The sequence below is a fragment of the Capricornis sumatraensis genome, chromosome 11, assembly GCF_032405125.1.
Source record: "Capricornis sumatraensis isolate serow.1 chromosome 11, serow.2, whole genome shotgun sequence".
Lineage (NCBI taxonomy): Eukaryota > Metazoa > Chordata > Mammalia > Artiodactyla > Bovidae > Capricornis > Capricornis sumatraensis.
In genome coordinates, this window is record NC_091079.1 from 79165459 (window position 1) to 79193435 (window position 27977).

The following is a 27977-nucleotide window of genomic DNA, read 5'->3' on the forward strand; positions in this document are numbered from 1 at the left end:
AATGTTAACGCCCCAGGATTTGTGATCCAAATCTCTGAGCTGGGAATTGAAAGATCAAAACCAGGCTGTAGAATGCAGCATGGTAGAAAGTGACTGTGATGAAATATTGCTTCTTGAACACACAATTTACTTAGCCTGTCTGGGCCTTACCTTTTTCATCTATAAAACAGCAACAGCATCAGAACTTCCCTCTTGAGATTTTGGTAAAGATTAATGGAAATTATACATCCCAAACAATGTCTGGTATCTAGTGAGAGCTCAGTAAATAATAGCTACTTTGATCTCTGAGGGGCTTCCCAGGTGGGGCTGGTGGTAAAGAACCTGCCTGCAATGCAGAGGACATAAGAGAAGTGGTTCGATGCTTGGGTTGGGAAGAACCCTTGGAGGAGGGCACGGCAACCCACTCCTGTATTTTTGCCTGGAGAATCCCCATGGACAGAGAAGCCTGGTGGGCTACAGTCCCTAGGGTCATTCAAAGTTGGACACAACTGAAGCGACTTAGCATGTACACATGATTTCTGAGGACTGAATTGACTCTAGAGATGGAAGTGCCTTGGCTGAGCTAGCTCGTAGCAGAGCCAAAATTAGAAGTCAGATCCTATAATTTCTAATTCAACATTTTAAAACAGCAGATTATTTATTTTCTGATATGATTATTTATTTCTGATATGCATTAGCATTTCTCCTTGCAAGGCATAGTGCTCTTATTCTTTGTGGGCAGTCACTACAATGGTTTCTTTTTAGAAAAAGAATTTTGATTAATTTCTTTCATTCTATAATTAATATATTACATTTAGAGTGAGAGCACCGTTTTCTATGAAAAAGCCAGACTTTCTATTTTCAGCCAACTGACATTGCAGCCTTGCTTTAAACCTTATGAAATTATGACATTTAGAATATAATAACTATTCTGATTGTTTCTTTGTATCTGTGGAGAAAACATTTATTTTGACCAAATGCTATCTTTTCCCTCTTTCATCAAATGAATCATGCTTATGACCCAAGTGCATCTGTTGTTCTTTATGATTCATTGATCAACCATGAAAGAACAAACCGTGAACCTTGGGTGATAGGTTATCGGTGATTCTCTCCAGGAGACTGCAGTCTCCTAAAGAATCATAGACCTGAAGAGATGGTTTCTCACTGAGGAACAAAAGGTTTAAGCTTCACAGTGGGAAGCCTCCACTTTTAAGATCTGCATCTAAGAGATGGGCTGCCAAGACATCTAGCTTTGAAAACCAGTAGGGCTCTGTCCACAAGCCCCATGAGGCTATGGGAGGGAGGTGGGCTCTTAAAGGGTTCCTGTCTTGGGATGCACCAGCCTGAAAGCTCAGGGTGTAGGGCAGAGACAGGGTGCTTGGATTTTGTGAGAGAGAGGCCCATGTGCTGGCCTTGGAGTTGGCCTGGGGGCAGGCAACTGATCTGACAGGCATTTGGGGGCCTGCTGGCACTCTGAGGGGGCAAGTTAAGGGTCTGGTGGCCACTGTCTTGGCTCTCTGCCACCACTTCTGGATCCTGGGATTCCCCTAGTGGAACTTTTATAGGCATCTGGCTCCCAGTCTTTGCAGCTGCTATCCAGGGGCCACTCCTTGATTGCCTGGCTCTGAGAGGCAGCCAGGCTTGCATGCCTGGATCCCAGGGCAATCTGGCAGTCTGAGAGATGGTTCTTGGTTGGTAGCCACCCGGGGCAGTGCACAGGTGGTGATCTGAGGTGCTCCCCCCAGTCCCGCACGAGGCTCTCTGTCCGGGTGGCCTCTTTGCTGGTCCTGGAGCTTTGACCGGAAGGACAGGGCCACCTGTAAGACCCTGTGGATGCGGATGTTCTCTCAGGGCAGGTAGGCTAGTGCAAAGCATCTCTGCACCCTCGCACTGCCTCACTGTACCTTGCGGGTCTCTCCCAGATGGAAGTGCATATGCTCATTTGGACCCCAGTTTGGGGGGTTGCTGTCCAGGGGACACCTCAAGATCATGGCAGGGAGACATACCTTTGCAGTCCTGTAGCACTGGTATAGACTTACAGGCTTTAAAGTTGCTGCCTGACAGTCTGGCTTCTTAATTACATACCACCTCCTAGCACGTTGTTATTGTTTAGTCACTAAGTTGTGTCCGACTCTTTGTAACCCCATGAACTGCTGCAGCACACCAGGCCTCCCTGTCCTTCATTATCTCCGAGTTTGTTCAAATTCATCTCCACTGAGTCAGTGATGCCATCCAGACTTCTCATCCTTTGTCACTCTTTCTCCTCTTGCCCTCAGTCTTTCCCAGCATCAGGGTCTTTTCCAATGAATCAGCTCTTTGCATCAGGTGGCCAAAGTATTGGAGCTTCAGCTTTAGCATCAGTCCTTCCAATGAATATTCAAGGTTGATTTCCTTTGGGATTGACTGGTTTGATCCCCTTGCTGTACAAGGGCCATTCAAGAGTCTTCTCCAGCATGACAGTTTGAAATCATCAATTCTTCGGCGCTCAGCTTTCTTTATAGTCCAACTCTCACCTCCATACATGACTACTGGAAAAACCATAGCTTTGACTATACTGACCTTTGTCAACAAAGTGATGTCTCTGCTTTTTAATACACTGTCTATGTTTGTCATAGCTTTTCTTCCAACGAGCAGCATCTTTCAATTTCGTGGCTGCAGTCACCAACTGCAATGATTTTGGAGCCAAAAAAAGTGAAACCTGAGACTGTTTTCACTTTTTCCCCATCTATTTGCCATGAAGTGATGAGACTGGACGCCATGATCTTCGTTTTTGAATGTTGAGTTAAGCCAGCTTTTTCACTCTCCTCTTTCACTTTCATCAAGAGACTCTTTAGTTCCTCTTCACTTTCTGCCATCAAAGTGATGTCATCTGCATATCTGAGGTTGTTGATATTTCTCCCAGCAATCTTGACTTTATATTCTGAGTCATCCAGCCCAGCATTTCATATGAGGTACTCTGTATACTAGTTAAATAAGCACGGTGACAATATACAGCCTTGACGTACTCCTTTCCCACTTTTGAACCAGTCCAATGTTCCATGTCCACTTCTAACTATTGCTTCTTGTTCTGCATACAGATTTCTCAGGAGGCAGGTAAAGTGGTCTGGTATTCCAATTGCTAAGAAATTTCCACAGTTTTCTATGACCTACTCAGTCAAAGGCTTTACCTTAGTCAATGAAGCAGAAGTAGATGCTTTTATGGAATTCCCTTGCTTTTCCTATGATCCAGTGAATGCTGGCAATTTGATCTTCAGTTCCTCTGCCTTTTCTAAATCCAGCTTATTCATCTGGAAGTTCTTGGTTCCGCTGAAGCCTAGCTTGTAGAATTTTAAGCATAATTTTGCTAGCATGTGAAATGAGTACAATTGTACGGTAATTTGAACATTCTTTGGCATTGCCTTTCTTTGGGATTGGAATTAAAACTGACCTTTCCAGTCCAGTGGCCACTGCTGCTGCTGCTGCTGGTAAGTCACTTCAGTCATGTCCGACTCTGTGCAACCCCATAGACGGCAGCCCACCAGGCTCCCCTGTCCCTGGGATTCTCCAGGCAAGAACACTGGAGTGGGTTGCCATTTCCTTCTCCAATGCATGAAAGTGAAAAGTGAAAGTGAAGTTGCTCAGTCGTGTCTGACCCTTAGCAACCCCATGGACTGCAGCCTACCAGGCTCCTCCCTCCATGGGATTTTCCAGGCAAGAGTACTGGAGTGGGGTGCCATTGCCTTCTCCGGGCCACTGCTGAGTTTTCCAAATTTTCTGGCATATTGAATGCAGCACTTTAACAGCATCATCTCTTAGGATTTGAAATAGCTCAGCTGGAATTCCATTACCTCCACTAGCTTTGTTTGTATAATGCTTCCTACTCCTGACTTGACTTCACATTCCAGGATGTCTGATTTTAGGTGAGTGACCACATCATCATGGTTATCCAGATTACTAAGACCTTTTTAATATAGTTCTTCTGTGTACTCTTGCCACCTCTTCTTAATCTCTTCTGCTTCTGTTAGATCCTTGCCATTTCTGTCTTTATTGTGCCCACCTTTGCATGAAACAAAAACTCTAACTATGAAAAATGATCTTCCACAATCTCGCCAGCAATTGGCTTTTTCATTCATGCCACTTTCTAATCTGTCCAGTTCATTTTCAGAATCTAATGACTTTTGTTTTCTTATATGGTGCTTTAAAAATACTATATTGTTCAGTCAAAAAAAAACACATCTCTCTTTAAAAAAGTTATGCGTGTGCTTACTAAACACAGCATTAGTTTCTAATGTGTATGTCAGTGATAAATTTATGAATATCCTGGATGACCCTCCTTCTTTTTTTCTTGTGCTCTCCTGCAATAGTTCCTGGACTGACTTTGGTAACTGGTGCTTGTCAAAATAGATATTTCATATTCACCTCTTCAATTCAAGCTTACTAAACTTCACAGATATAGTGGTTCCGAACCATGATATATATTATTAAGAACAAGCAATTAGCTTGTCATTTTATTTAAAAGTACAAAGTTCTAATTTCAAAAGTTCTGCATGCATGTACCAAAATTATGTGAGAATCTTTTCAAAGTTGCTTTTTAATCTTTTGAGTTTCCCGTCTAACTTTGCCAAATACATTGATATTATTAATAAATCTTTACAATAATTATTTTTAAACAAATTTGCTTAGATTTTAAGACAAGTTTAATTTTTGTAAGCAACTTTATAAATATAGAAAGATATTGGGCATTCTTGAAAGCAATGATTTAAAAAGCTGACCTAATAAATTATCTGGTGCATGAACTTTGATGAATTTATATATGGTGTATGAACTTATATAAATGTACATCACTGTATCTTATGTTATCATAAGGCTTAATGATTATGGTCTTAGGGTAACATGAAAGGTTTCTTTTAAGTAATACCCAACATCTTTAAGAGAACAATTAACTTTCTTTACTTGGAGGAATTGTGAAGGATTGGTGACTCTAATCATTTTTATCAGATTAATTAAAGTAAATGAGTTAACCATATCATTAAAACTTATTTTGCTTTAAAGAAAGTGAAAGTGAAGTCACTCAGTCGTGTCCGACTCTTTGCGACCCCATGGACACCAGGCTCCTCCATCCATGGGATTTTCTAGGCAAGAGTACTGGAGTGGGTTGCCATTTCCTTCTCCAGGGAACTTCCTGACCCAGGGATTGAACCCAGGTCTCCCACGTTGTAGACAGACGTTTTACCATCTGAGCCACCAGGGAAGTCATTTTGCCTTAAATGCAATAATAATAATAATCGACCTCAGTGGTCTTTGTCAGTATTACTGACTGGGTGAAAAAGTTAGTTTACTTCCTTAGGCGTTAGATATTTTTATTTCTTTCTCTTAGGTGAATTAAGACAAAAATGTAGGATACATGAAGATGTAAACACATCCCATATTATAATTAGGATTAACTAGGTTTCAACAGAAAAAGCAGCAGATACAGAGTCTAAAAGGACAGACAATATTTAACATCCTCAGTGTAACAGTAAAAGAAATGTATTAGTATGAAGATTTTTAGAGTTATTGTATCTTACTGTCAAAGAGAAACACAACTGACAACAAACATGGAGTCAATGAGGGCATCATAATGACACTTATAGCAAAATATGGCCACCAAGTACAGATTCATGAGATGAGAAATAGTGATTTAGACCATGTGATACAGTTTTATAAGCCATTAAAATTAGAGGTGAAAGGGAGTTGTATTAAATTACTTAGGGCAATATCTTTCTGCCTCTACAAGATTAAGAGAGCGTACTTCACAATAGATGTCTCCAGAAATTTAACTGACCATTCATTTAAATCTAAAGTGGATAAGCTGAAATTTAATAAGCATTTTATGTCCTACATTAGACTGGCCCTAATAAGCAAGTCTGAATCTTGTTTTCAAGATCAAAGTTGCCTTTGACGACCAGCACCTCTTTGCCTGTCTGTCCTTCCAGTAGGGAGAAGCTCTTCAGAATAAGGGCAAGCATGCCTAACAGATAATAACAGCAGGACATTCTCCAGGTATCTGGCGAACTGTTCAAAGTCATGGTCCGTTAGAAACAACAGGGATTTTGCTACTTCAGAAAGGTAATTTGGTTTCAAGGAAATTAAGACCCCTTTACCAACCCCTTTAGTGTCCTTCTCATAGAGAAGTGGGATAAACAGAGCATTCAGTTTAGAGCATTCAGATGAGGGCAGAGAAACAGGCCATTGTTCCCCAAAGGCACTGTCTGCTCCATGCCCTTGGGACTTAGTAAAACTACCACATATTTATTGTCTAAGCATACGTCCGTCTTCCTGACTAGACTGAAAGCATCCCAGAGGCAGGGACAAAGGTGAGTTATCTGGGCATCCCCAGCACCTTCTATGCGCCCTGTTCAAATTTTTGCTGTGGATAAAGGTGATATTTTTAGGTAAATAAGTAAGCTAGTTAATTAATAGAATTTAGAAAGGCAGAGGAGCCAATTTTCTCTAAAAGTAGAGTAGTAGTAGTATTTTTAATATTTTATTAACGTATAATTGATTTATAATGTGTTAATTTCTGCCATAGAGCAAAGTGATTCTGTGATATATACACATTCTTTTTAAAATATTCTTTCCCACTATGGTTCAGCATAGAATATCGAATATACTTCTCTTTTCCATACAGTGCATGTGTGCTAAGTCTCTTCAGTCCTCTCCAACTCTGTGCAATCCTTTGGACTGAGCCGGCCAGGCTCCTCTGTCCATGGGATTCTCTGGGCAAGAATACTGGAGTGGGTTGCCATGTCCTCCTCCAGGGGATCTTCCTGACTCAGAGATCAAACCCGCGTCTCTTACACCTAAGCTGCAATGGCAGGAGGGTTCTTTAGCACTTGGCCACCTGGGAAGCCTGTGCTGTGCAGCAGGACCTTCCTATCCACCCTATATAGAAGAGCTTACACCTGCCACCCCCATGTCCCACTCCTCCCCTCCCCAGTCCCCTTTCTCTTGGCAACCACAGGTCTGTCCTATTTGTCCTGGAGTCTGCTTCTGTTTCATAGATAGGTGCATTTGTGTCATATTGTAGATTCTACGTAAGAGTGACATCATAATATATCTGTCTTTCTCTTTCTGACTTCCTTCACACAGTATGGTAATCTCTAATTGCATCCACGTTACTGCAGATGGCATTATTTTGTATTTTTATGGCTGAGTAGTATTCCATTGTGCTGATATATAGGCACCACACCTTCTTTATCCATTCCTCTTGTTGATGGACATTTAGGGTGCTTCCATGTCTTGGGTACTGTAAAAAGTGCTGCTATGAACATAGGGGTGCATATATCTTGAATTATAGTTTTGTCTGTATACATGCCCAGGAGTGGGATTGCTAGATCATGTGGCAATTCTATTTCTAGTTTTCTGAGGAACCTCCATACTGTTTTCCATAGCAGCAGCATCAACTTTCATTTCCAGCAACAGCACAGGAGGGTTACCTTTTCTCCACACCCTCTCCAGCATTTGTTATTTGTAGACTTTTTAATGATGACTATTCTGAACGGTGTGAGGTGGTACCTTATTGTAATTCTGATTTGCATTTCTCTAATCAACAATATCGAGCATCTTTTCATGTGTCTACTGGCCATCTGTATTTCTTCTTTGGAGAAATGTCTATTCAGGTCTTCTGCCCATTTTTTGACTGTGTCGTTTGGTTTTTCGTTGTTGTTGTTGAGTTGTGTGAACTGTTTGGAAATGAAGTCCTTGTCATTTACAAATATTTTTTCTCATTCTGTAGGCTTTTTGTTTTGTTTATCGTTTCCTTTGCCATGCACAAGCTTGTAAATTTGATTAGGTCTCATTCGTTGATTTTTGTTTTTATTTCTATTGCCTTGGGAGACTGACCTAAGAAAACATTGGTACAATTTATGTCAGAGAATGCTTTGCCTATGATCTCTTCTAAGAATTTTATGGTATCATGTCTTATGTTTAGGCCATTTAGAGTTTATTTTGTGTATGAGTGTATTCTAACTTTAGCAGTTGATTTTTTGCCTTGGTTAATGTGGGGCAGATCCCTTCTCTAGGAGAAATAAGTGCCGAATGAGTAAAAAAAAATCACATATTGTGTCAATTTATTAATATATATATTTGTTTAGAAAATACAGTAAAGCATAAAATCATTAGAAGATTTCTAAAATCCAAAACTATAAGTTTATCTTCACCACAGGTCTTTTTTGGTCAAAAAGTTATGCTAATTAAATCAGCACTTATCAGAGTTTGGGCTCTAGAGCTGGTCCTATGTGCTATTAATAATTATTACAATTAAAATTGTACCAAAGTTTAATAATTTGAGAAAACTTGGGGTGAAACAAAATTATATGATATTCCTTTATTATAGGGTTTCTCAAAGATCGATTATAATAGGGTTTCTTTTAAGTCTTAAAAATTATATCAGCATGCTTTATGGATCTTCAAAGTTGGAAGGCAGCTGATACAGATTTATTAACATCATTTATCTCTTTTATGAAACAACTAAGGGATTAGTGGTTTGAGGAGCACACTTTGGGAAATGCTGACTCAGACAGAATTCTAATGTAGGCTCCTTCTGCTAGAGAAATTTCACCGTTGACGACTTGTATTGAAAGAACTGCAATGAAAAACTTCCTGGAATGATGGTTCTCAGTGCTGGCTGACCGTTAGAATCATCTGGGAACTTTAAACTTGCAGAAGCCAAGACCCCATCCCAGGCAAGACAAGTCAGGGTTTCTGAGGGTAAGTTTTCCCATCGAGAAGATAGAAGTAATACTACCAACCTCACAGGATGATCATGAAACATAAATGAGATCATATGTGTAAAATGCCTACTCCAGTGCCCAAAACAAAAGTTGTCTTTGAAAAAAAAAAAGTTTCTTTCTAGGGATAATGTAGAATTTCAATTTAAAAATGTAGAAGATATTATGAAAATAGAAAATCACTATTTGGCTGGCACTGTTTTGCATCCTTGAATGCAATAACCAAAGGGTAAATGTATGATGAGAAACAGGATGTTTGCCTAGTCTCGAAGTATTTCCTCACGATATACTTATTCATTACAAAGGGAAAATAGTGACTTCAGCAGTGGAAGAATCTGTGGACCCCATCTTAATTAAGCAAAGAAAGGTTGCCTCACCAGTAACAAGGCATGTCAACATGACCTACCCCGATCTCGTGCTTTGAGAAGAGCATGTCAGCACTTCTGCAGTACCGTTGCTAAAAAATACGTCTCCGGGGTTTCCTTACTAGGAAACATTGGACAAACCCAAATCAAAGGACATTTTGCAAAATAACTGGCAGCACGCCTCAGAAGTGAAAGAAAAAGAAAGAAAGGTCATGAAAGAAAAAGAAAGACACGCTGAGGAACTGTCCCCGATCAGACGAGAGTAAGGAACTATGACAAACAAAGACAATGCGTGACCCTGGACCGGATCAAGGACCAGTCCTTGGGACATTAGTGGGATATTAGTGGGACAGTTGGTGAAAATCCAATGAGTTTTCTAGATTCTGCATTTACTAAATGCTATTACCTGGTTTTGACAATTGTGCTGCAGTTATATAAGATGGTAACTTTCGGAGATGAGGGGTGATGGGTAGATGGAATACGGTACTATTTTGCAACTTTTTTGTAAGTCTGAACGTTTTTCAAAATGAAAAGTTTAAAAAATTTGCTGTTTATTTCTTTCCTACTTGGACACTATAGAGAAAACAGAATCAGTATTTTTTTCCTTAGGTATTACAGGGGAAATGTCTCTGTGCTGCACAGTGTATATTGAGTATCCTGAAAAAGAGGCCCAAGGTGAACATTGTAACCAGTCTTTCATATGATGTTCATAAATGTGTTCTCTAAATAAATGTGGCTAGAGGATTTGGTAAAAGAGGAAAAACCAAAGAGATCCAGGAAAGTAGAGGGTAAGTGAGAGGAGATGGTGGGAAGAAATTGGGAGCTGCTGGAGACGGGTTTTGGAAAGAGTTCTTGACTAAGGGTGCGGGAGGCAGACAGACAATTGTGAGATTAGGAAATAACCATGAAGGATATTAAGGAGGGCAGAGAAGGGACAGAAGTGGCATCATACATGTATGTTCTCCTTGATAGTTGCTTGTGAGTCTATAGTAGAGATTTTGATTTTTCCTAATTTTTTTCTTTGAATATTAATCTATGCTGAGACTCATCCTTGAAGGGCCTGGGTTATAGTCCTGTTACACTGACACACAGTGCAGACCACATGCCTGGTCTGTGAGACAGACAGCTTAACCATTTACCTGGGAGCCCTTTATGGAAAAAAGTAGCTTGGCCCTGCAAACTTAGGCCACTGAAGGATCCTGCTGTGCAGTTCTCTCTTGCTGGGGATGAGGAAGGGCCGCCATCTGTAGACTTGAGAAGAACTGCTGGCACAGGGTGGATGAAGAGCTTTGTGGGGTCTCTTCTGGGTTGTCTTCACTGGCAATGTCCATTTGTTTCTTCCCAATCACTTCCAAGACTGGAAGCCAGAAATGAATCTGAAAAGACACAAGGTTGGATGTCTTGGTTGGATGAATGAGCATTTTCAAAAGACTTTGAAAATGGCCAGAAAAGCTTATCCTTACTTAAGGATTGTCTTGGTCTTTCATTGTCTATGAAATATCTTCTGATTCTGTAAGCTGTAGATGGCTGAAGGCAACAATACAAATAATTCTCGTCCATAGGCATGCAAATGAATTTCACCCAGTAGAATACAACTCATCCTCCCATCCACCCTGGTGGAACAAGCCTGTTTTGCATCGATTAAGCAAATTAATTTTGGTCTCCTCAGTGGTTTGTATATATGTGTGTGATTTAAATTGTTCTTTGAATTGGTTGGAATTTCTTACTCTTCCCTTTTTAATTAATAAGTTGAATAAAGTCTTTGACAAGTGTTCATTTTATATATGTGTGAAAGTCATTATGTTATCATACATATGTATAAATATACATATATCATATAAATATCATCATATATTTTTTAAAAACTTTAATGTTTATTTATGTGGCTGTACCAGGTCTTAGTTGCAGCATGTAAGATCTAGGTCCCTACCCAGGAATCAAACTTGGATCCCCTGGATTGGAAGCTTAGCCACTGGACTACAAGAACAGTCCCTTTGGAGTTTGCCAACTTGTAGCAGATAACTTCCCTTCTGTTCTTTATTTACTCTGGTAAAATAATAGCAGCCATTAGAGGAGGCATTCCCAGTAGCTTCTCTTCGATAAGACTTAAAAACTCACTTGGAATCAGCGTTTTGAGGGATTCTTGCAGAATCTTCTGGAACAACCAGCATTATTGTAGAATCTTCTGGACTTAGCCATGTGTGTCTGTTCCTCATCCTCACCCCCTCACCCCCAGGGTTTCCCCATCTGTTGCTGGGGATATAAGCCTTAACATAAACTTGAAAGAGTGCTTTGAAGTTCCATTTGCCCTTGAAGCTCAAAATTTCCCTAGTTACAGGTTACACCCTCATTTCAGCTTTACCTTTGTAAAGTACAGACTCAGTTTCCCTTTTACTTCTCCCACTGGCTGCTTTGATCTTTTCTTCAGTATCTTCGCGTGGAGGTATTGCATGCGCTCCCCCTGCACGCTTGGGTAGAAGGATGCTGACACCAGGATTTTAAGTTGCATCAGGACAGAGGACAATAGTCCCAGCATCACTAGTATCACAAGAATGATGCTGAGAGGAATCCACGTCTTAGACAGAAGGAGCTTCGGTTTAGGGATGCAGGTCGGTTCAAACAGAGATATATTAAAGGAAGAATCATGGATGATGTCTTGAGTCCCTTGTTCCTAAAATGAAAGAATAAAAACATCAAGATCCATGCCATTTTCATACCTTGCCCTAGTCTTTCTCTATACTGCTCTGCAGCGGGGAGCATTTATCTTAAAACATGCAGGGAGCTTTGGTGGAAGGAGCTATTCCAACTCCTTTTATGTGCAACGGTTGGAGTAAAGAAGGGAGGAGTTTTAGTTGTAGCTACTGCAGTGGTTTGCAAAGTGGATTTGGGGAAATATAGATTTCCTTGAGAGAAGGATATCAGGTAAGTTTATTTGCTCTGTCTCTTCTTTAGAGAGAAATGATGCCCACGAGACTGTTGAAGGCTCTGAGAAGAAAGCAGAGGAATTTGTTTGCTTCAGCAAATCCTTCTCCTAATAACGTTTGAAAGAATTTTAAAATTATATATTTATTTTTGGCTTCATTGGGTTTTTATTGCTGCACACTGGCTTTCTCTAGTTGTGGCAAATCAGGGCTACCCTCTAGTTGCGACGCCTGGGCTTCTCATCGTGGTGGCTTCTCTTGTTGCAGAGCACAGGCTTTAGGGCTCTGAGGTTTCAGTAGCTGTGGCACACCCATGGGCTTGATTGCTCTGCAGCATGTGAGATCTTCCAGACCAGGAATCAAACCCATGTCCCCTGCACTGGCAGGCAGATTCTTAACCACCAGACCACCAGGGAAAAGAAAAAAGTGAAAGCCACTCAGTCTTGTCTGACTCTTTGCGTCCCTTGGACTATGTAGCCTGCCAGGCTCCTCTGTCCATGGAATTCTCCAGGCCAGAATACTGGAGTGGGTAGCCGTTCCCTTCTCCAGGGGATCTTCCCAACCCAAGGATCAAACCCAGGTCTCCCGCACTTCAGGCAGTTTCTTCACCATCTAAGCCGCCAAGGAAGCCCAGACCACCAGGAAAGTCCTCTTCTAAAAATTTTGACTGCATAACCCACGTATGGAACACCTGTTTCTATACTTTAGACGATGTGGGATTCATGAAAGATGGCTTTAGCTCAATTGGAAGGGATTTTTTGTAGCAGAGCCCATCAAGACCCAGTCATAGTCTCTGCATCTTAACAAATACCCCGTCAGCAGACCACAAGGTCATAAAGATGTGTAGGCATTAAATTATGTTCTCAGTCACCCTTCTAGAGCTTAAAGTGGCGGGGATGGGGTGGAATTATTCTTGATGCAAGGATACTAAAAAGAGTATATTTACTGAAAGTGGCTCTAAAATCCTATTTATAGAGGTCTCAAAATAGGACAATTTCTCATCTCTCTTGGATGCTAGGAGGGGTGCATTCCTTCCTGCTTGAAGGCAACAGAATAAACCAGCTGCCCTCATCAAACTGACCTAGAGGGCAGATGACATTGGGCCACCCAGACAAGCCACCAGCAGGAGACGTGTGTGCTGATTCAGCTCTTACTTTTCCCTGACCTGAGAAAGTCACATCATCTCTCAGTGAATCTGTTTTCCAATTTGGTAAAACAGGAATTAACGGACCAGATCCTGCCCACGAATAAACTGCTCCCAGTGTAAATTAAGCACCTTGGGGATGGAGCATTAACCTTACAGACTGGAATACTTAGTAAGTTATTATCACCCCAGCGCCCCAGAGCCCTGGGGCCCAAAAGCCGGCAATGACTTCTGAAAAGAACCCAACCACACCCAGAGAACACCGTCCGCCTTGGATTTACCCTAGTACCAGTGAAAAATCTGGAAAGCCCAATCCAGGGACTTTAACACAAATGTCAAGTCCAATCTGCAATTTCCCCAGCACTGTAGCTAGGCAGGAGAAGCCTTCTTGTTGTCTCTCCTCTTCTCTTTTTTAAAAAAGACAGTTTGCCTGAGATTAAGTAGAGAGTTTTCAGTCCCCAGAGCAAAGGCATGCACTCTTTTTAATACCGCTGAAGAAACAAACACATCGATTGAGTCAATGATGAGAAATCCTGCAATAAAAAAGCAGCGGGTGTCCAGTCTGGAAAGAAGTTATTTAGTTTAGGAATCTAACCGGGGATTTTGCAGTTGGGAATCAGGATTGAGTCAACACTTTTGTAAGGGCTTGATAGAGGGCAGTGTGGAAGACACTCTCAAAATACAGAGCCATGTATTAAATGGTATCCCAATGTTTTAAAATGTGTTTGCCTCTCCAAAGTAAACAATTTGCCGGAACGGCATCGAGTCACAAACGAAAAGATTCGCTCAGTAGCAGACAGTCCTAAAAAGTTAATGCAGCCTGGTGTTGGGCACACAGTAGGTGATCAATAAGTAGCGACCTAGTAGCTACTTTTTTCTTACAGTGCCCAGCCATCCAGCCAGGTCTAGTCACATCATCTCCCATCTTCCTTCTTTAAATAAATCATATGAAAGCGGGAGGAACCTTGAGCCAGTGTTTCCCCTCTTACTTGCTGCTGCTGCTCAGTCGCTTCAGTCGTGTCCGACTCTGTGCGACCCCATAGACGGCAGCCCACCAGGCTCCCCTGTCCCTGGGATTCTCCAGGAGAGAACACTGGAGTGGGTTGCCATTTCCTTCTCCAATGCATGAAAGTGAAAAGTGAAAGGGAAGTCGCTCAGTCATGTCCGACTCTTCACGACCCCATGGACTGCAGCCTACCAGGCTCCTCCGTCCATGGGATTTTCCAGGCAAGAGTACTGGAGTGGGTTGCCGTTGCCTTCTCCTCTTGCTTGACTGCTTTGCAAATCTGCCCCGACGGAGGGATCAGAAATCTCCAAAGACATCCAGGAATAAGAGAGGCACTGCCAGTCACGCGGAAGCCGGCCGCTGGAGGCACGGTCTCCCGGGCTCCGCAGCAGGGTCTGAGAGGAGCCGGAACAGCAGTCTCATACTCACGGCTGTCCCAGCACCCACTGCCCTGCTGTTGTGAGTGTCCGAGGCGGCCTCCCCCCAGCTAGATCGTGAGCGGCTCACGCTTGAGACATCTTTGCATCCTCAGGACCCCCGCAACAACACCCAAAAATGTATTTGTCAGGACACTGTCACTGGGAAGTTTCTGGGCCCTTTTCAAAAGGCATAGATCGCTTCCCTCTCCCACTCCTGTCTCCCCACCCCGCCCCCGTCTAAAACAGTGAGAGTTCACAAACCAGGCATGGCTTTTGGCTAAGAGAGAAACAGATGAGAGAGGAGCAAAAAGAGAAAGAAAGAGAGGAGCTGGTTAAAAAAGGGACCACGGGAAGGGGATGGGCTGTGGGGGAGGGAAGGAGGGGTTCTTTTACCAGCGGCCCCCCCCCTCCTTCCTCCCCCCCCCCCCCCGAGGATCCAGCCAGCCTGAGAAATATTATTTGGCTTCCATCTGAGACTCTGCTTCCATTATCCACTCTGCTCCAGATATCTTTAGCAGCAGGGGGTTCTTGTAATTAACTGAAGTCTTCAGGGGAAGGGAATGCTCAGAGTAATCAACTCTGAGATGCAGCCCAGGAGTGGGAGGGACAGGGGCCAGGCAGCACCTGCTGACCAGGAGGAAATGGAGGGAGAGTCTAGACACCGCAGGAGGAAGTGGGGTTTCAGAGGAGGGTTTCCAGGTCCCCTTCTCCGCTTCTGTCCCCTCCGAGATATCCCCCGGCAGAGGCACAACCTACTGTAGCTCCATAAAGAGGGAAGAAAGTCCGACGCACGGCAACAGGGGACCACCCAGCATGCATGACATTCCTACACACACGCATGTGCAAACACACACAGCTATACACATTGTGTGTGCACTTGCACACAGACACATACACTAGACACACAAGAGCACATCCCACCTAGCTCAGCTCCACAGCAACTGGGTTTAAACACAAGTAAGACAAGTATCTGACAGCGTGCACATCCTCTGAAGTGTCCAGAATGGGCTCAGTCGTGTCTGACTCTTTGTGACCCCGTGGACTGTAGCCCTCGATGCTCCTCTGTCCATGGCAAATATTCCAACCAAGCATACTGCAGTGGGTTGCCATTTCCTCCCTTAGGGAATCTTCCCAACCCAGGGACTGAATCCAAGTCTCTTGCATCTCCTGCACTGGTAGGTGGATTCTTTACCACTGTACCTGGGAAGTGACAAGGGAAGCCCCCTGGGAAGCCCCCTGAAATGTCCATGTAATCATAAACTGCCACAGGGAAAAAATGGAAAAGAGGAAAGATGGGATGAACAAAAACCATGGTCTTTTTTGTTGGGACATGGCTGCCCCAGAAAACTAATGCCATGATCAAAGATGTTCAGAACTTTATCATGTAACGCTGGGGTTTCAACTCAGTTTAACCAACTTGTTTGGGGCTCTTCCTACATTCCAGGCTCCATGCCAGGCACTGGGGATCCAGGAAGGAAATAAAACACTGCCCTTCCTTGGGATGTTCACTATCTTTTGCAAAGAGACAGCAAGCAGCTAGGATACCAGGTGAGATAGGCCTAAGAGCACCTACCTGTCTGTGCAGTTTCAAGTGCACCTCGAGCCCTGGCAAGCTTTGGAAATGTTTGCTCATGGAGAAAATGAGCGAGTAAAGCAGGTAATCTATGGCTGCAAATAGCAGCCAGATATAGAGGTGGGTAAGAACTGGGAGGAAAAACAGGCCCAGGTTCCTCCTATCTTTAGGAGTCAGCCAGAAAGACGGGATGACGACATACTTCTTCCTTTCCTGCTTATTCAGCGGGAGGACACAGGGCCTCTGTTCACGCCTCTCCCTTTCGTCCAGCTGAACAAATTGCCTGGTGAGGTAGATGTTCTCAAACTTCCAGCCACAAGGGTCCAAGAATCGCTTCATGAAGAGGCCAGTGCCAAGCAGCACCAGCAGCAGCCCCGTGAGGGCAAGGAGCTGCCGCCCCAGGGAGCACAGCACCTCCGTCGCCGTCACCATCTGGTACAAGACACCCAGGGCTTTGTCCGTGGTGTCGTTGAGCTGAGCCTCCAGGGCTTGGCTGGGACTGAAAAGAGAGACCTCCAGGGTCTGGTTCCAAGACACAAGATCATCGAATAGACTCAGGTGAGTGACAAGGCCGTACACCCACCGAATTGCTTCGATATATTTTTTCAAAAGTGGGAAATGGATGGAAAAGCTCTTTGCCCTCAGGTTGCAAGTCATACTGTCCAGGAGCCCTTTAAAGTTGTGAAAGATATTTTCCACGTGTCCAAAGATGACCACCCCTGTGCCGGCAGCGATCAAAGCGTTCCTGCCTTCACGCAGGCCGCATGAGAGGAAGAAGAGCAGAATGAAACACCGTGCGTGCTTGGAGCAGCACAGCAGAACGCACGTGGCCACCCAGGAGGTGATGAAGATGATGAATGAGGACAGGAACCAGTAGAAGGCCCCAGAGAGGAGGCCCACGGAAATGAAAGCGACAAAACAGCAAACGCCCACGTGCTGGGTAAAGGCCATCCATCCAGGGCTTCTTGGAGACACATACGTCCCCCAAAGGCTTAAGAAGATGTCGGTGCCTGAGGTCCAGACGCCCATGCTCCCTGTGTCCCTGGAAATGAAAAACAAACCAGGGTCAGATGCTGCTTTTAAATGTCCTCTGTCACTTTGCAAAGGGCACGGTGATAGATTGATTGCAAAAAGAATGGTCATAATTCTTTACCCTTCTCAGTCTCCACACTGTTTTCGAACTTATTGGGTCCACTTGCCTGAACGCAGTAAAGCTAACCTACTGGCACCGGATGGTGGAGAAGGGAAGTAGAGTTTATCCCAAGGTCCCCAGTGTGGGGCCGAGCAGGAGAATGGGCAGCTTATGTTTAAAAGACCAAAACTTGATATAAATGAGCTTATTTACAAAACAGAAATAGACTCACAGACACAGAAGACAAACATGGTTACCAAATGGGATCATGGGGTGAGGGGTGAAGGAGAGATAAATTAACAGTTTATGATTAACATATACACACTTCATGTGTAAAATAGATTACATATACAGACTTACTGTATAGCACAATTAACTGTATTCCACGTCTTTGTAATACCCTAGGGAAAAGAATCTGAAACAGAATATATATATATATATATGTGCGTTTTCAGTTGTGTCTCTTTGTGACCCCAAGGACCCTATCCTGCCAGGCTCTGTTGTCCATAGGATTTCCCAGGCAAGAATATTGGAGTGGGTTGCCATTAAATTATGTATATACATATATATATGTCTGTATATATATATAACTTAACTTGTATATATATATAACTTAATCACTTTGCTATATACCTGAAACTAACACATTATAAATTAACAGTCAGTCAGTTGGAGAAGACTCTTGAGAGTCCCTTGGACTGCAAGGAGATCCAATCAGCCCATCTTAAAGGAAATCAGTCCTGAATATTCATTAGAAGGACTGATGCTGAAGCTGAAACTCCAGTACTTTGGCCACCTGATTTGAAGAGTTGACTCATTTGAAAAGACCCTGATGATGGAAAAGATTGAAGGCAGGAGGAGGAGGGAATGACAGAGGATGAGATGGTTGGATGGCATCACTGACGTGACAGACATGAGTTTGGGTGAACTCCGGGAGTTGGTGATGGACAGGGAGGCTTGGCATGCTGCAGTCTGTGGGGTCGCAGAGTCAGACAAGACTGAGCGACTGAACTGTCACTTGCTCAGTCATGTCCGATGCTTTGCTGAACCTCAATAAAAAACGTGACTTAAAAAAAAGGCCACAACTCCCAATGGCTTTTGGGGAGGGGCTGTTAAAGGCAAGATGGGGGAGAGGCTTGCAGGTGCCTAATCAGCTCATGTAGCTCTTGATTGCTCAGTGGTGAGTGTGACGTTCTGGGAATGAGCATCATCAACCTGGTTCCAACAAGTCTGAGGTCCACCTGATGTGGTCAGCCTGCAATTAACTTCTTTCACCTGATGGAGGTTTTAATGTCTGCAAAACAACTCAAGGATGTGGTGCTGAATATTATCTATAGCCTGTGAGGAGGAACTAAAGGGCCCTGAATTTATGGCTAAACTCATGATTTGTTTTGTCTTTGCTTCTGTAGTTTCTCACTTTTCTGATTAAATTTGCTCTTTGGACCTGGAGAAGGCCTACGAGGGTGAAGCTCTTCTACAAACAAGAATTGGGGCACATGGGATTGTTTCCTGGGAAGGCCCTGCAGGGTACTGCTCAGTTTCAACACCTCCTTGCAAGGTGACTTTACTGCTTCTCCCATCAAGAGGTGAGAGAAATAGAATCCGGTGGTGGGGTTTATTTCTCTAGCCCTTGAATTCTGGGTGGCCCTGTGACACCACTGGCCAGCAGAATGTGGCAGAAGTGACCGTGTGTCTCTTCTGAGCTTATGATTCCCTCCTGCCTCTCTTGGAACCCTGCTACGAACTTGTTAACAAGTCCAAGCGTATTAGCCTCTATTACTGTTAAAGCAAATTTCCGCAGCTAGTGGCTTATGAAAGTGTGAAAGTGTCCGCTGCTCAGTTATGTCTGATCCTTTGTGATTCCATGGACTATAGCCACCAGGCTCCTCTGTCCATGGAATTCTCCAGGAAAGAACACTGGAGTGGATGGGTTGTCATTCCCTTCTCCAGGGGATCTTCCCAATCCAGGGACTTAACCTGGGTCTCCTGCATTGCAGGCAGATTCTTCACTGTCTGAGCCACCAGGGAAGCCCTTGTTAACAAGTCCAGGTGTATTTGCCTCTATTACTGCTTTTGCAAATTTCCATAGACTTGATGGCTTATAGCAACACATATTTATTCTCATACAATTCTAAATGTCAGAAGTCTAAAACTGGTCCAGAAGGCTGGAGTTTCCAGGGGAAAATCCATTCCATTGCCTTTTCCAATTTATAACGCTGCCTATATTCCTTGGCTCATGGACTCTCCTCCATCTCAGAGAGAGCAATGATTCATCCTCTTTTCTCTCCGACCTCTGCTTCCATCCTTATATCTTCTCTCAGGACTCTGATCCTCTTGCCTTCCTCTTGTAAGGACCCCTGTCACTATACTGGGGCCACCCAGATAATCCAGGATAATCCCTCCATCTCAAGATCGTTAACTCAAGCACACATGTAGACTCTCTCTTGCCACGAAAGATAACACAGCCACAGGTTCTGGGCATTAGGACACGAACATCTTTGGTTGGGGCTCGGGGTGGGGGGTCATTCTGCCTGTTATACAGGTTGGACTGCTGAATGACAAGAGGCACATGACCAGTCTGTTCCATCAACTCAGCCAATAGCCAGTCCACTGCCTGCCATGTGAAGCAGGGTATCACATATCACATAGCCAGTCCTCAGCCACCAGCTGATCACAGGTACTTGAATAATAATAAGAAATGCTTGTTTACTCTCAGGCTCCGAATTCTGCACTGCTTTGTTAGGCAGTGATTGTTCACTGATAAGAGCAGTGGGTCTTATTAACTGAAACCAACCTTAGGTTGATGGACAGGCTGCAGTTTCTACAAACTGCTTGAAGTAAGACCACTTTCAGATAATCGTCTATTTTCTTGTGCTCTAATTTTACAAAAAAGAAAGCAAACTGAAGGCATCCAAATTCAAACGTGGCATTGGACTGAGACCGATGTAGTCATTTCTGTGACATTGTGCCTTCCCTCCCTAGCTCTCTCCCTCCAAGTGCAGCTCTCTCCTGAGAATCTTATAAGGAAAACGAGAATAATTTGTCACTGAGTTAATCATCTTTTCTTTTTTCCCAGATCTGGCATAATAAAATGAAGGTGCTAAGGGGTTGCTAGCTCCCTGACAGTCATGCAGATTTAGGTACATGATGCGCTCAGAGAGCCTTGGGTTCACTTGGAACAGTATAAAGTAAATTTGAGCTCTCTTGATTGACGTGAAAATATCTAATGAGCATTATACCGTATGTATGGAATTTTAATGAAGATATTGATCAATTATTAAACCCTCTCAAATAAATCCCTTCTCACATCAAATATTGTGGGGCTGGATTTATGGAGTAGCTTAATATCGTTTCAGCCAGTGAATTACACTCGCGTTGTGAGAAAAGTGTCCTGGCATTGGCTGGAGGGCATGACCTGAAATGAGGATATGACTTTCTTTCTGGGTTCAGGCAGAACGAGATTAATGTAGGGCAGAAGTGAGATGGGGAAATAGGCAGGTTAGGAACAAACCTGTGGAAATTTCTCCAGCAATAATATAGAGGACTTGCAGCTCTTGGCACATAATCTGAATGGGAAAGTTCTGCATAGAGAAGAGAAACGGAGAGACATTGTGTTGAAGAAGGGGCATTACCATACAGGACTGGCCTTAGGGGAGATTCAAGATCCTCCCTACGAGGGTGTTCTAACTCCATCTGGCAGAAAGGGGATGGTGGTAAATGGTCATTAGAAGAGTAACCAGCAAAAGAACAGAGTTCCCCTAAGCTTGCTTCCTTTAAGAACTGGAGGTTGGTTTGGAGACTGGCAGTGAAAAATGGCAACCCACTCCAGTACTCTTGCCTGGAAAATCCCACGGTGGAGGACACTGGTAGGCTGCAGTCCATGGACTCTCTAAGATTCGGACACGACTGAGTGACTTCACTTTTACTTCACTTTCATGCATTGCAGAAGGAAATGGCAACCCACTCTAGTATTCTTGCCTGGAGAATCCCAGGGATGGGGAAGCCTGGTGGGCAGCCGTCTATGGGGTCGCACAGAGTCAGACACGACTGAAGCAACTTAACAGCAGCAACAGCAACAATGAACTTTCCCATTCAAATTACATGCCAAGAGCTGCAAGCCCTCTATATTATTGCTGGAGAAATTTCCACAGGCTTGTTCCTAACTTGCCTATTTCCCCATCTCATTTCTGCCCTACATTAACCCCATTCTGCCTGAACCCAGAAAAAGAGTCATTTCCTCATTTCAGGTTGCTCAGTTCATGCCAGTCTGGAGGCTGGAGGACTGATGCTGAAGCTGAAACTCCAATACTTTGGCCACCTTATGCGAAGAACTGACTCATTTGAAAAGACCCTTATGGTGGGAAAGATTGAAGGTGGGAGGAGAAGGGGACGACAGAGGATGAGATGGTTGGATGGCATCACCGACTCAATGGACATGAGTTTGAGTAAACTCTGGGAGCTGGTGATGGACAGGGAGGCCTGGCGTGCTGCAGTCCATGGGGTCTCAAAGAGGGACCCGACTGAGCGACTGAACTGAACTGAACTGAACTGAGTGATCCCATGCTTCCCTGGTGGCTCAGCTGGTAAAGAATCCATCTGCAATGCAGGAGACCTGGGTTTGATCCCTGGGTCGGGAAGATGACCTGGAGAAGGGAATGACAACCCACTCCAGTATTCTTGCCTGGAGAATCCCATGGACTTCAGAAGAGCCTGGCAGGTGGCAGTCCATGGGGTCACAAAGAGCTGGACACGACTGAACGACTAACACACACACTTTGAGTGCTCCCGTGCACCGACTCCATACCCACGCCTCTCTGGCCCTCAGAAATCATGTATGGCCCCTGTGCTCCTGAACCATCCCCAGCCTTGCCAGTGTGAGTCAGCCCTGCTTCACTGCTGGGTGGGAGGACTTGATCGGCCAGCAGTGAGCAGGTGGGGAGCGCACACAACACCCAGCCCCAGTGCCATTGGGAGGTACTGCCTCTCCTCCTAGGCCTGGCCCTAGTGCCTTCTTTGTTAGGGCTTTGGATTTGACCTCAAACCATTATGTGAGTAATTGGTACACTAATGGGTATTAATTGCCTTTTGTGTCCTAGGGGCTCTTTACAAATAGCCTCTCTGCATCCTCTCTGAAGCTTCTGGGGACAGATGTTCTTTGCATTTCACATAATGGACGCTGAGGCCCAGAGTGCTTGCTGAAATGTGTCAGCGACCACACAGAGCAGGTGGCAAGGCGGGATTCAGGCCAGATCTCGCTGTCCCCCTGAACCATGCCCAGATTCCACGGCTCTGGGCTCTGTTGTGTGACAGGGTGCTCAGTTCACTCTATCTGCTGGAAACTCATCAGACTTCCTGTCAGTTACTCTTTAAGACATTGTTTGTATACCACAAACCCATTTCTAACTGCTATTTTTTTTTTTTTGCATCAAAATAGTTGACCCTTTGGGCTTCCCTGGTGGCTCAGACAATACAGAATCTGCCTGCAATGCAGGTGATCTGGGTTCCATCCGGGAAGATCTCCTGAAGGAGGGTATAGCAACCCACTCAGTATTCTTGCCTGGAGAATCTCCATGGACAGAGGAGCCTGGCAGGCTGCAGTCCATGGGGTGGCAAAGAATCGGACACGACTGAGCGATTATGCACAGCACGGCACAGTTGTCCCTGTAAGCATGTTTCTCAAATCAGCAGATTTTTCTCTACAGCAAATCACAAATCCCAGCTGTTTTATGTTTTCTAATATCCTTTATGAGGTACCCTGTTGCTTGCTTCCTAAAAAATTAATAATGCATGTTTTAGATTTGTTTTCCCCTTCTCTTGTCTTTATCCTTGTACAGTTTGTTCTTAATAAAGAGATTTCTCTGCAAGTGAGGAACAGATTTATGGATCCATTAAAATTTTAACATTTGCCAATAAAATCTAATAACAATTATATAAGATATATGCCTGCAATTTTGTCTTGTAAGAGGCACATGTTTTCTTAACAAGCAACAGATCTAATATTATTCCCATTTGTTTTGGGGTTGAAAACAGCACGTCACCAAAAGACACCAAAACTTTCTGTAGCAAGAGACCATATGCCTTCCCTCCTATTTTATATTAATGTCTCAAGCCACAGGGGAGAGCTTTGGACCATGAGCCCAGGAGTGGTCTTCCACTCTGCCCTTCCCATCACTGTTGAATGTGGCCTTGATTTCTTCACCAATCTCTCTTGGTGATTTTCCCTACTTGAATAGAAGACATGCCTGAGCTTCTTCCTGGTGAGGTTTAAGGAGAGGAGCTTTCACAAGCAGGTTAAGATGCCTTGGAGATAAGGTACCCAGTAAATGCAATCTGTTTTTTCTTGTTTCTTTGCTGCCACAGAAAATTGAACCTCTGTCCTCTGAAGCTCTTTAGGCAAGGCTTGAACGCCGTAAGGATGGGAGGCTCACAGGCAGGAGCTGGACTGCTCCGCCTTCCCAGGACTGACTTTTGACACGGTGCCTTTATTAATAGACGTCTGTTCATTTCTATCCTCTGGTCCTGCAGAGGTACAGTCATTCAGTTCATCTTTCTTCCAATGGCCCCAATCCTTTTTTTTTAGAAAAATAAAAAATGGAATCAGGATTTGGACAAGCTGGTTGCTTATTTTTTCTCAAAGACGTTTTCAGGCAGATACCAGAATTTTTTATTTTATTTTTAGAGCTGGAAGAAATCTTTTAGGTCAGAGTTTCTTAAACTTGAGTATGTTATTGCTGGGGGAGTCGTGTCAAAATGCAGATTTTGATCCCAAACGTCTAGAATGGCACCTGAGACTCCACACTCCTAACAAGTCTTGGGTGGTGCTGATGCTGCTGATCTGAGGACCGGACACGGGGTCGCAGTCTCTAGAATTCAGTACTGCCTGACAGCACCTTGAGTGATGATTGAGACGTTCCGTATCTGAGCTGTCGGACGTGGTCAGCACTGGCCCTACGTGACGACTGAGCCCTTGACCTAGAACTAGTGCAACTGAGAAGTTGCATTCCTAACTTTAGTTTTAATTCATTTAAATTTAAATGGTCTCACGTGGCTGGTGTCTGTGTACTGAACAACACAGCTCTAGATGACTAACACCTGGCCAGCTGGTTTCCACAGATGAGCAAATGAAAATCCAGAGAGGCTGCTGGGCTTGCCAAGGCCATTCCAACTCTGGAGGCAGAGGTGGGAGGCAGACCCCAGTTTCCTGCCGCAGGGTGACACATTTCCCATTCCATCAACATCTCATTTCTGACTCTTCATGAAGCCCATTCTAAAATCACTACCAGGTTCCTAAGCAACAGAGTGTCACATTTCCCACATACCAAATTTGCCTTCAGCTATTGCTAAATAAATAATTACAAAGGAGGAACAAGGAAAATAGTAATAATAATAGATAATATTAATAGTGATCAGGTTGTTACCGAGAGCCTGGCCACTGTCATGGCATCTGAAATACATTATTCCCAATCTTCACAGCAGCTCTGTATGATTATATTGATACGGTTTTGATGAGACAACTCAGGCTCAGAGGCTGAATAACTTGCCCAAAGTCACCCAGTGAATAAGCAGAAGAAACAGAATTCTATCTTATGTTTAAGTGGTACTGAGGATTCAGGATAGGCAAGCTTCTCAAATTCTCTTTCACACAATCTTCAAAGAGTAGTTTCTAAGTCTGATTGAACTTAAACCCCAAACCCCCAAAACTCCAATCACTCATGCATCATGAAATGCGTATTCAACAACGCGGGCATACGCTCTCCTTGCCTTCTCATCTACATTGGGTGTCCTCTGCCTTCTCTGCCAGCACAGACTAGCTGAATGCTCCAGAGATGATGATGGATTTCCAGCCGGGGGTCAGGCCCATCCTGGTCTGAGGTCCAGGCTGCAAGGCACTTGTCCTTCCAGGGTCAGAGGATGAGACCTGCATTCAGTGTTGGCCCCGCCTTCTCTGTTGGGCTGGAGGTCAGGGTCAGGGTTTTCCCTGAGTTAGGGCATTAGGGCAGCTTGAGCAGCACTGAGGTTTTCAAATGCCTGCAGGGGTCAGACAGGCACCATAAAGAGTGAAGGAAATCAGGAGATAGAGACTTCTTGGGGCGGGCAGGAGTGTGGGGCAATGGGTCTTGGGGGGTTATGAAGTCCATGCCCCAGTTGAAGTTTCCAGAGCAGCAGCCCCACCCCAGCAGGTTTACTTCGAGGTTATACACAGACCCTGTGTAGCCAGATTTTCTGATTTTTTTCAAGAGAAGCCAAAAATCTCATTTCCTTTGGGTAACATTTCCTGAGTTTTTCTTTATCTTTTTTTAAAGTTAGGTCAATTTATTTTTAAATAGTCTGACAGTGCTTTTGGACACTGGTCATCAATTTGCAATCCTTGGCCTTTGGGGAATCCGCGTCTGACCTCCTCCTCCTCTCTCTGCTCTGCCTTCCTCCTCCTCTTATCCTGCTTGTTCTCCCGTCATCTGAATTGCCGTTCTCTCTTTTTATCCCCTGAGACATTTTTCAAAACCATGCTGTAGGCCAGATTCCAGTCTCATGCATAAAGGTTTTTCTTTACGCCTTGGGAATATTTATTTCTGCCCAAAGATCTCCAGCTCTATTTTATTCCCTTCTCTTGTGCTACTGGATTGAGCCACACACACCCCACCCCCCCATCCCCTGCCTCCATTGCTTCTTCAACAGGAGCTGAAAGTCTCACCCGACCTCTTTCACCTGTGGTTCCCTGTATCATGCCTCCATTAGCAACAGTGTTTGTCTCCTGACTCAGTGTCTATCTCCCCACGACCATGAACCTGTCCTTTGCTTTTACCAACAGCAATATCCCAAGAATAATGACCACTTTCCTGCCTTTACCCCTAAACTCCAGTTTCACCATACCCTGGGGCCAGGAACCCACAGCTGTAGTCCACAGGAGACTATCACTGAGGACCCATCTCTCTTTCACGGGATGAAAGTCATTTTTGTGTGGCTGGGTTGCTGTGCTTAGTCGTCGCTCAGTCGGGTTCGACTCTGCGACCTTATGGACCAGGCTTCTCTGTCAACAGGGATTCTCCAGGCAAGAATACTGGAGTGGGTTACCATGCCCTCCTCCAGGGGATCTTCCCAACTCAGGGATCGAACCCAGGTCTCCCTGGGTTATAGGCAGATTCTTTACTGTCTGAGCCACCAGGTAGGAGGGAACAAGTTAAGAAGCAGGGGGAGTGATGAGAAGCACTTGGTCCAAGCAGGGAGCCATGCAGAATGTGCGGTCTGTGTACACAGCCTGAGCCCACAGTTACCTGCTTCCATGCAGAGCTGAACCGTTGCCAGGGGAAACAGAAGCAGCCAGGCTCCTCCATCAACCTGCACACGCCAGCAACCACTAGCGTGGAGGTACATTCACAGGGGATTCGATGGTCTTTCCAAGGGGGTGTTAAATGTCAGGGATCGCAGCAAAAGGCCTGGCATGGAGGGCATGGGCTCCCGGCTCCCCGCCCCTAGCCCCAGAGCTCTGTTTACCCACTTTGTTCGATGTCAGGGAGATGAACATTCCAGTGTTGTCCTGTGACTCTTTTGGGCCCAGATTAACTTGAGAGGTGCAAAGTATGCGTCATTGTTTCAGATACGAGGCCCAATCAACAGCTATGACAAAAACCATTAGAGCCTCTGAAATGGCCCGCCCTGGGAGCCTTCTGGATGGAAGGGTATTGAAGATGCATACACGTCACCAGTGCCGTTCTGGGACTGGCAGACAGAAACGCACAGGCTCTCTGCTTTTGCGAGTGCCAGAGAAACCAATGCAGCCTTCTTTGGGGAAGGATCCAGAGGACGAGCACCTCAGCGTTGTCCTGTTTCTCCCCTCCTTCCCCGCGTGGGGAGCACTCGTCTGGCCTGACATCACAAGATCTCCAGTAAGGGAGACCAGCTCCAGTGGCGCCTGCCCACCAGGCCTGCTGCTGATGCACTCTCTCTGCTCCTCCAGCCCGTTCTGCTAATCCCCTGCGGAAACCTGATCTGCACCCATCGGCCTCTCACTGACTTCAGGGCTCGGTGGGAATCTCATTCTAGAAGCAATTTGGAGAAAGGGCAGAGGAGGCATAGAAAAAGAGCGTGAGGCTGGGAGACAGCAGACCTGTGGCCTGGCCTGCTCCCCTGACCTCGCTGGGGACCGCAGAGGGGACGTAGGCTGGCTGAGAAGCTCAGTTCTAAGGCTCCTCTAGACCATGGTCTCAGGAAGGAAGGCAAAGGAGAGCGGCCGAGCCCGCCCTGGGCACTGGCATTCTGCAGCCGCCCAGGAGCCCCCAGAGGGGGACATGAGGAGAATGGAGTGTTTCTTGTCCTTTCTCTTTTTCTTTTTTTTCAAACTCTTGCAAACTTCATAAATTGGTTGGGAACACACTGTTCTCTGAGCCTGCCAAAATAGCTCGAGCAGCGCCGAGAGGTGGAATGAGCTCCTCATCGTTTTGTTTTCATCGCTCTTGCCTTGGGAAAGCCAGCAAACACCTTCCTCTCTGAAAGCAACCTTCACACAAGAAAGGGAAGATTAATGAAAGCTATCAGGGTAAACCGAGCAGCGTCTACAGAACAATTCAGTCCAGCTCGGCATTGTCTGTGTGGCTTCGCAGCCGTTTTGCAGCCAGCCCTTCCCGGCCGGAGCCTTGGCTAACGGATCAATTCTTCAAAAGCCTGGGGTGGCGCAAGTCCATGCAGCTGTT

The 27977-nt window shown here is 44.7% G+C and overlaps 1 protein-coding gene across 1 annotated transcript; it reads right to left on the bottom strand.

Annotated features, from left to right (window-relative positions):
- Positions 1 to 10275: 10275 nt before the first annotated feature.
- On the bottom strand, positions 10276 to 17186 carry DCSTAMP (dendrocyte expressed seven transmembrane protein). The gene is made up of 3 exons (XM_068983435.1): positions 16158 to 17186; positions 11457 to 11765; positions 10276 to 10470 (listed from the first exon to the last, which is right to left on the bottom strand). Exons 1-3 carry the CDS (start codon positions 17184 to 17186, stop codon positions 10276 to 10278), a joined length of 1533 nt encoding a protein of 510 aa, XP_068839536.1.
- Positions 17187 to 27977: the final 10791 nt, after the last annotated feature.

What these genes read in the sequence shown, in the direction of transcription:
- DCSTAMP (XM_068983435.1), bottom strand. Translation starts at nt 17,186, where the DNA reads ATGGGCGTCTGGACCTCAGGCACCGACATCTTCTTAAGCCTTTGGGGG. An exon ending in ACTTGAAACTGCACAGACAG is followed by an intron (nt 11,766 to 16,157) that starts GTAGGTGCTCTT and finishes CTTTCATTTTAG; the next exon opens with GAACAAGGGACTCAAGACAT. An exon ending in TGAGTCTGTACTTTACAAAG is followed by an intron (nt 10,471 to 11,456) that starts GTAAAGCTGAAA and finishes GTGTCTTTTCAG; the next exon opens with ATTCATTTCTGGCTTCCAGT.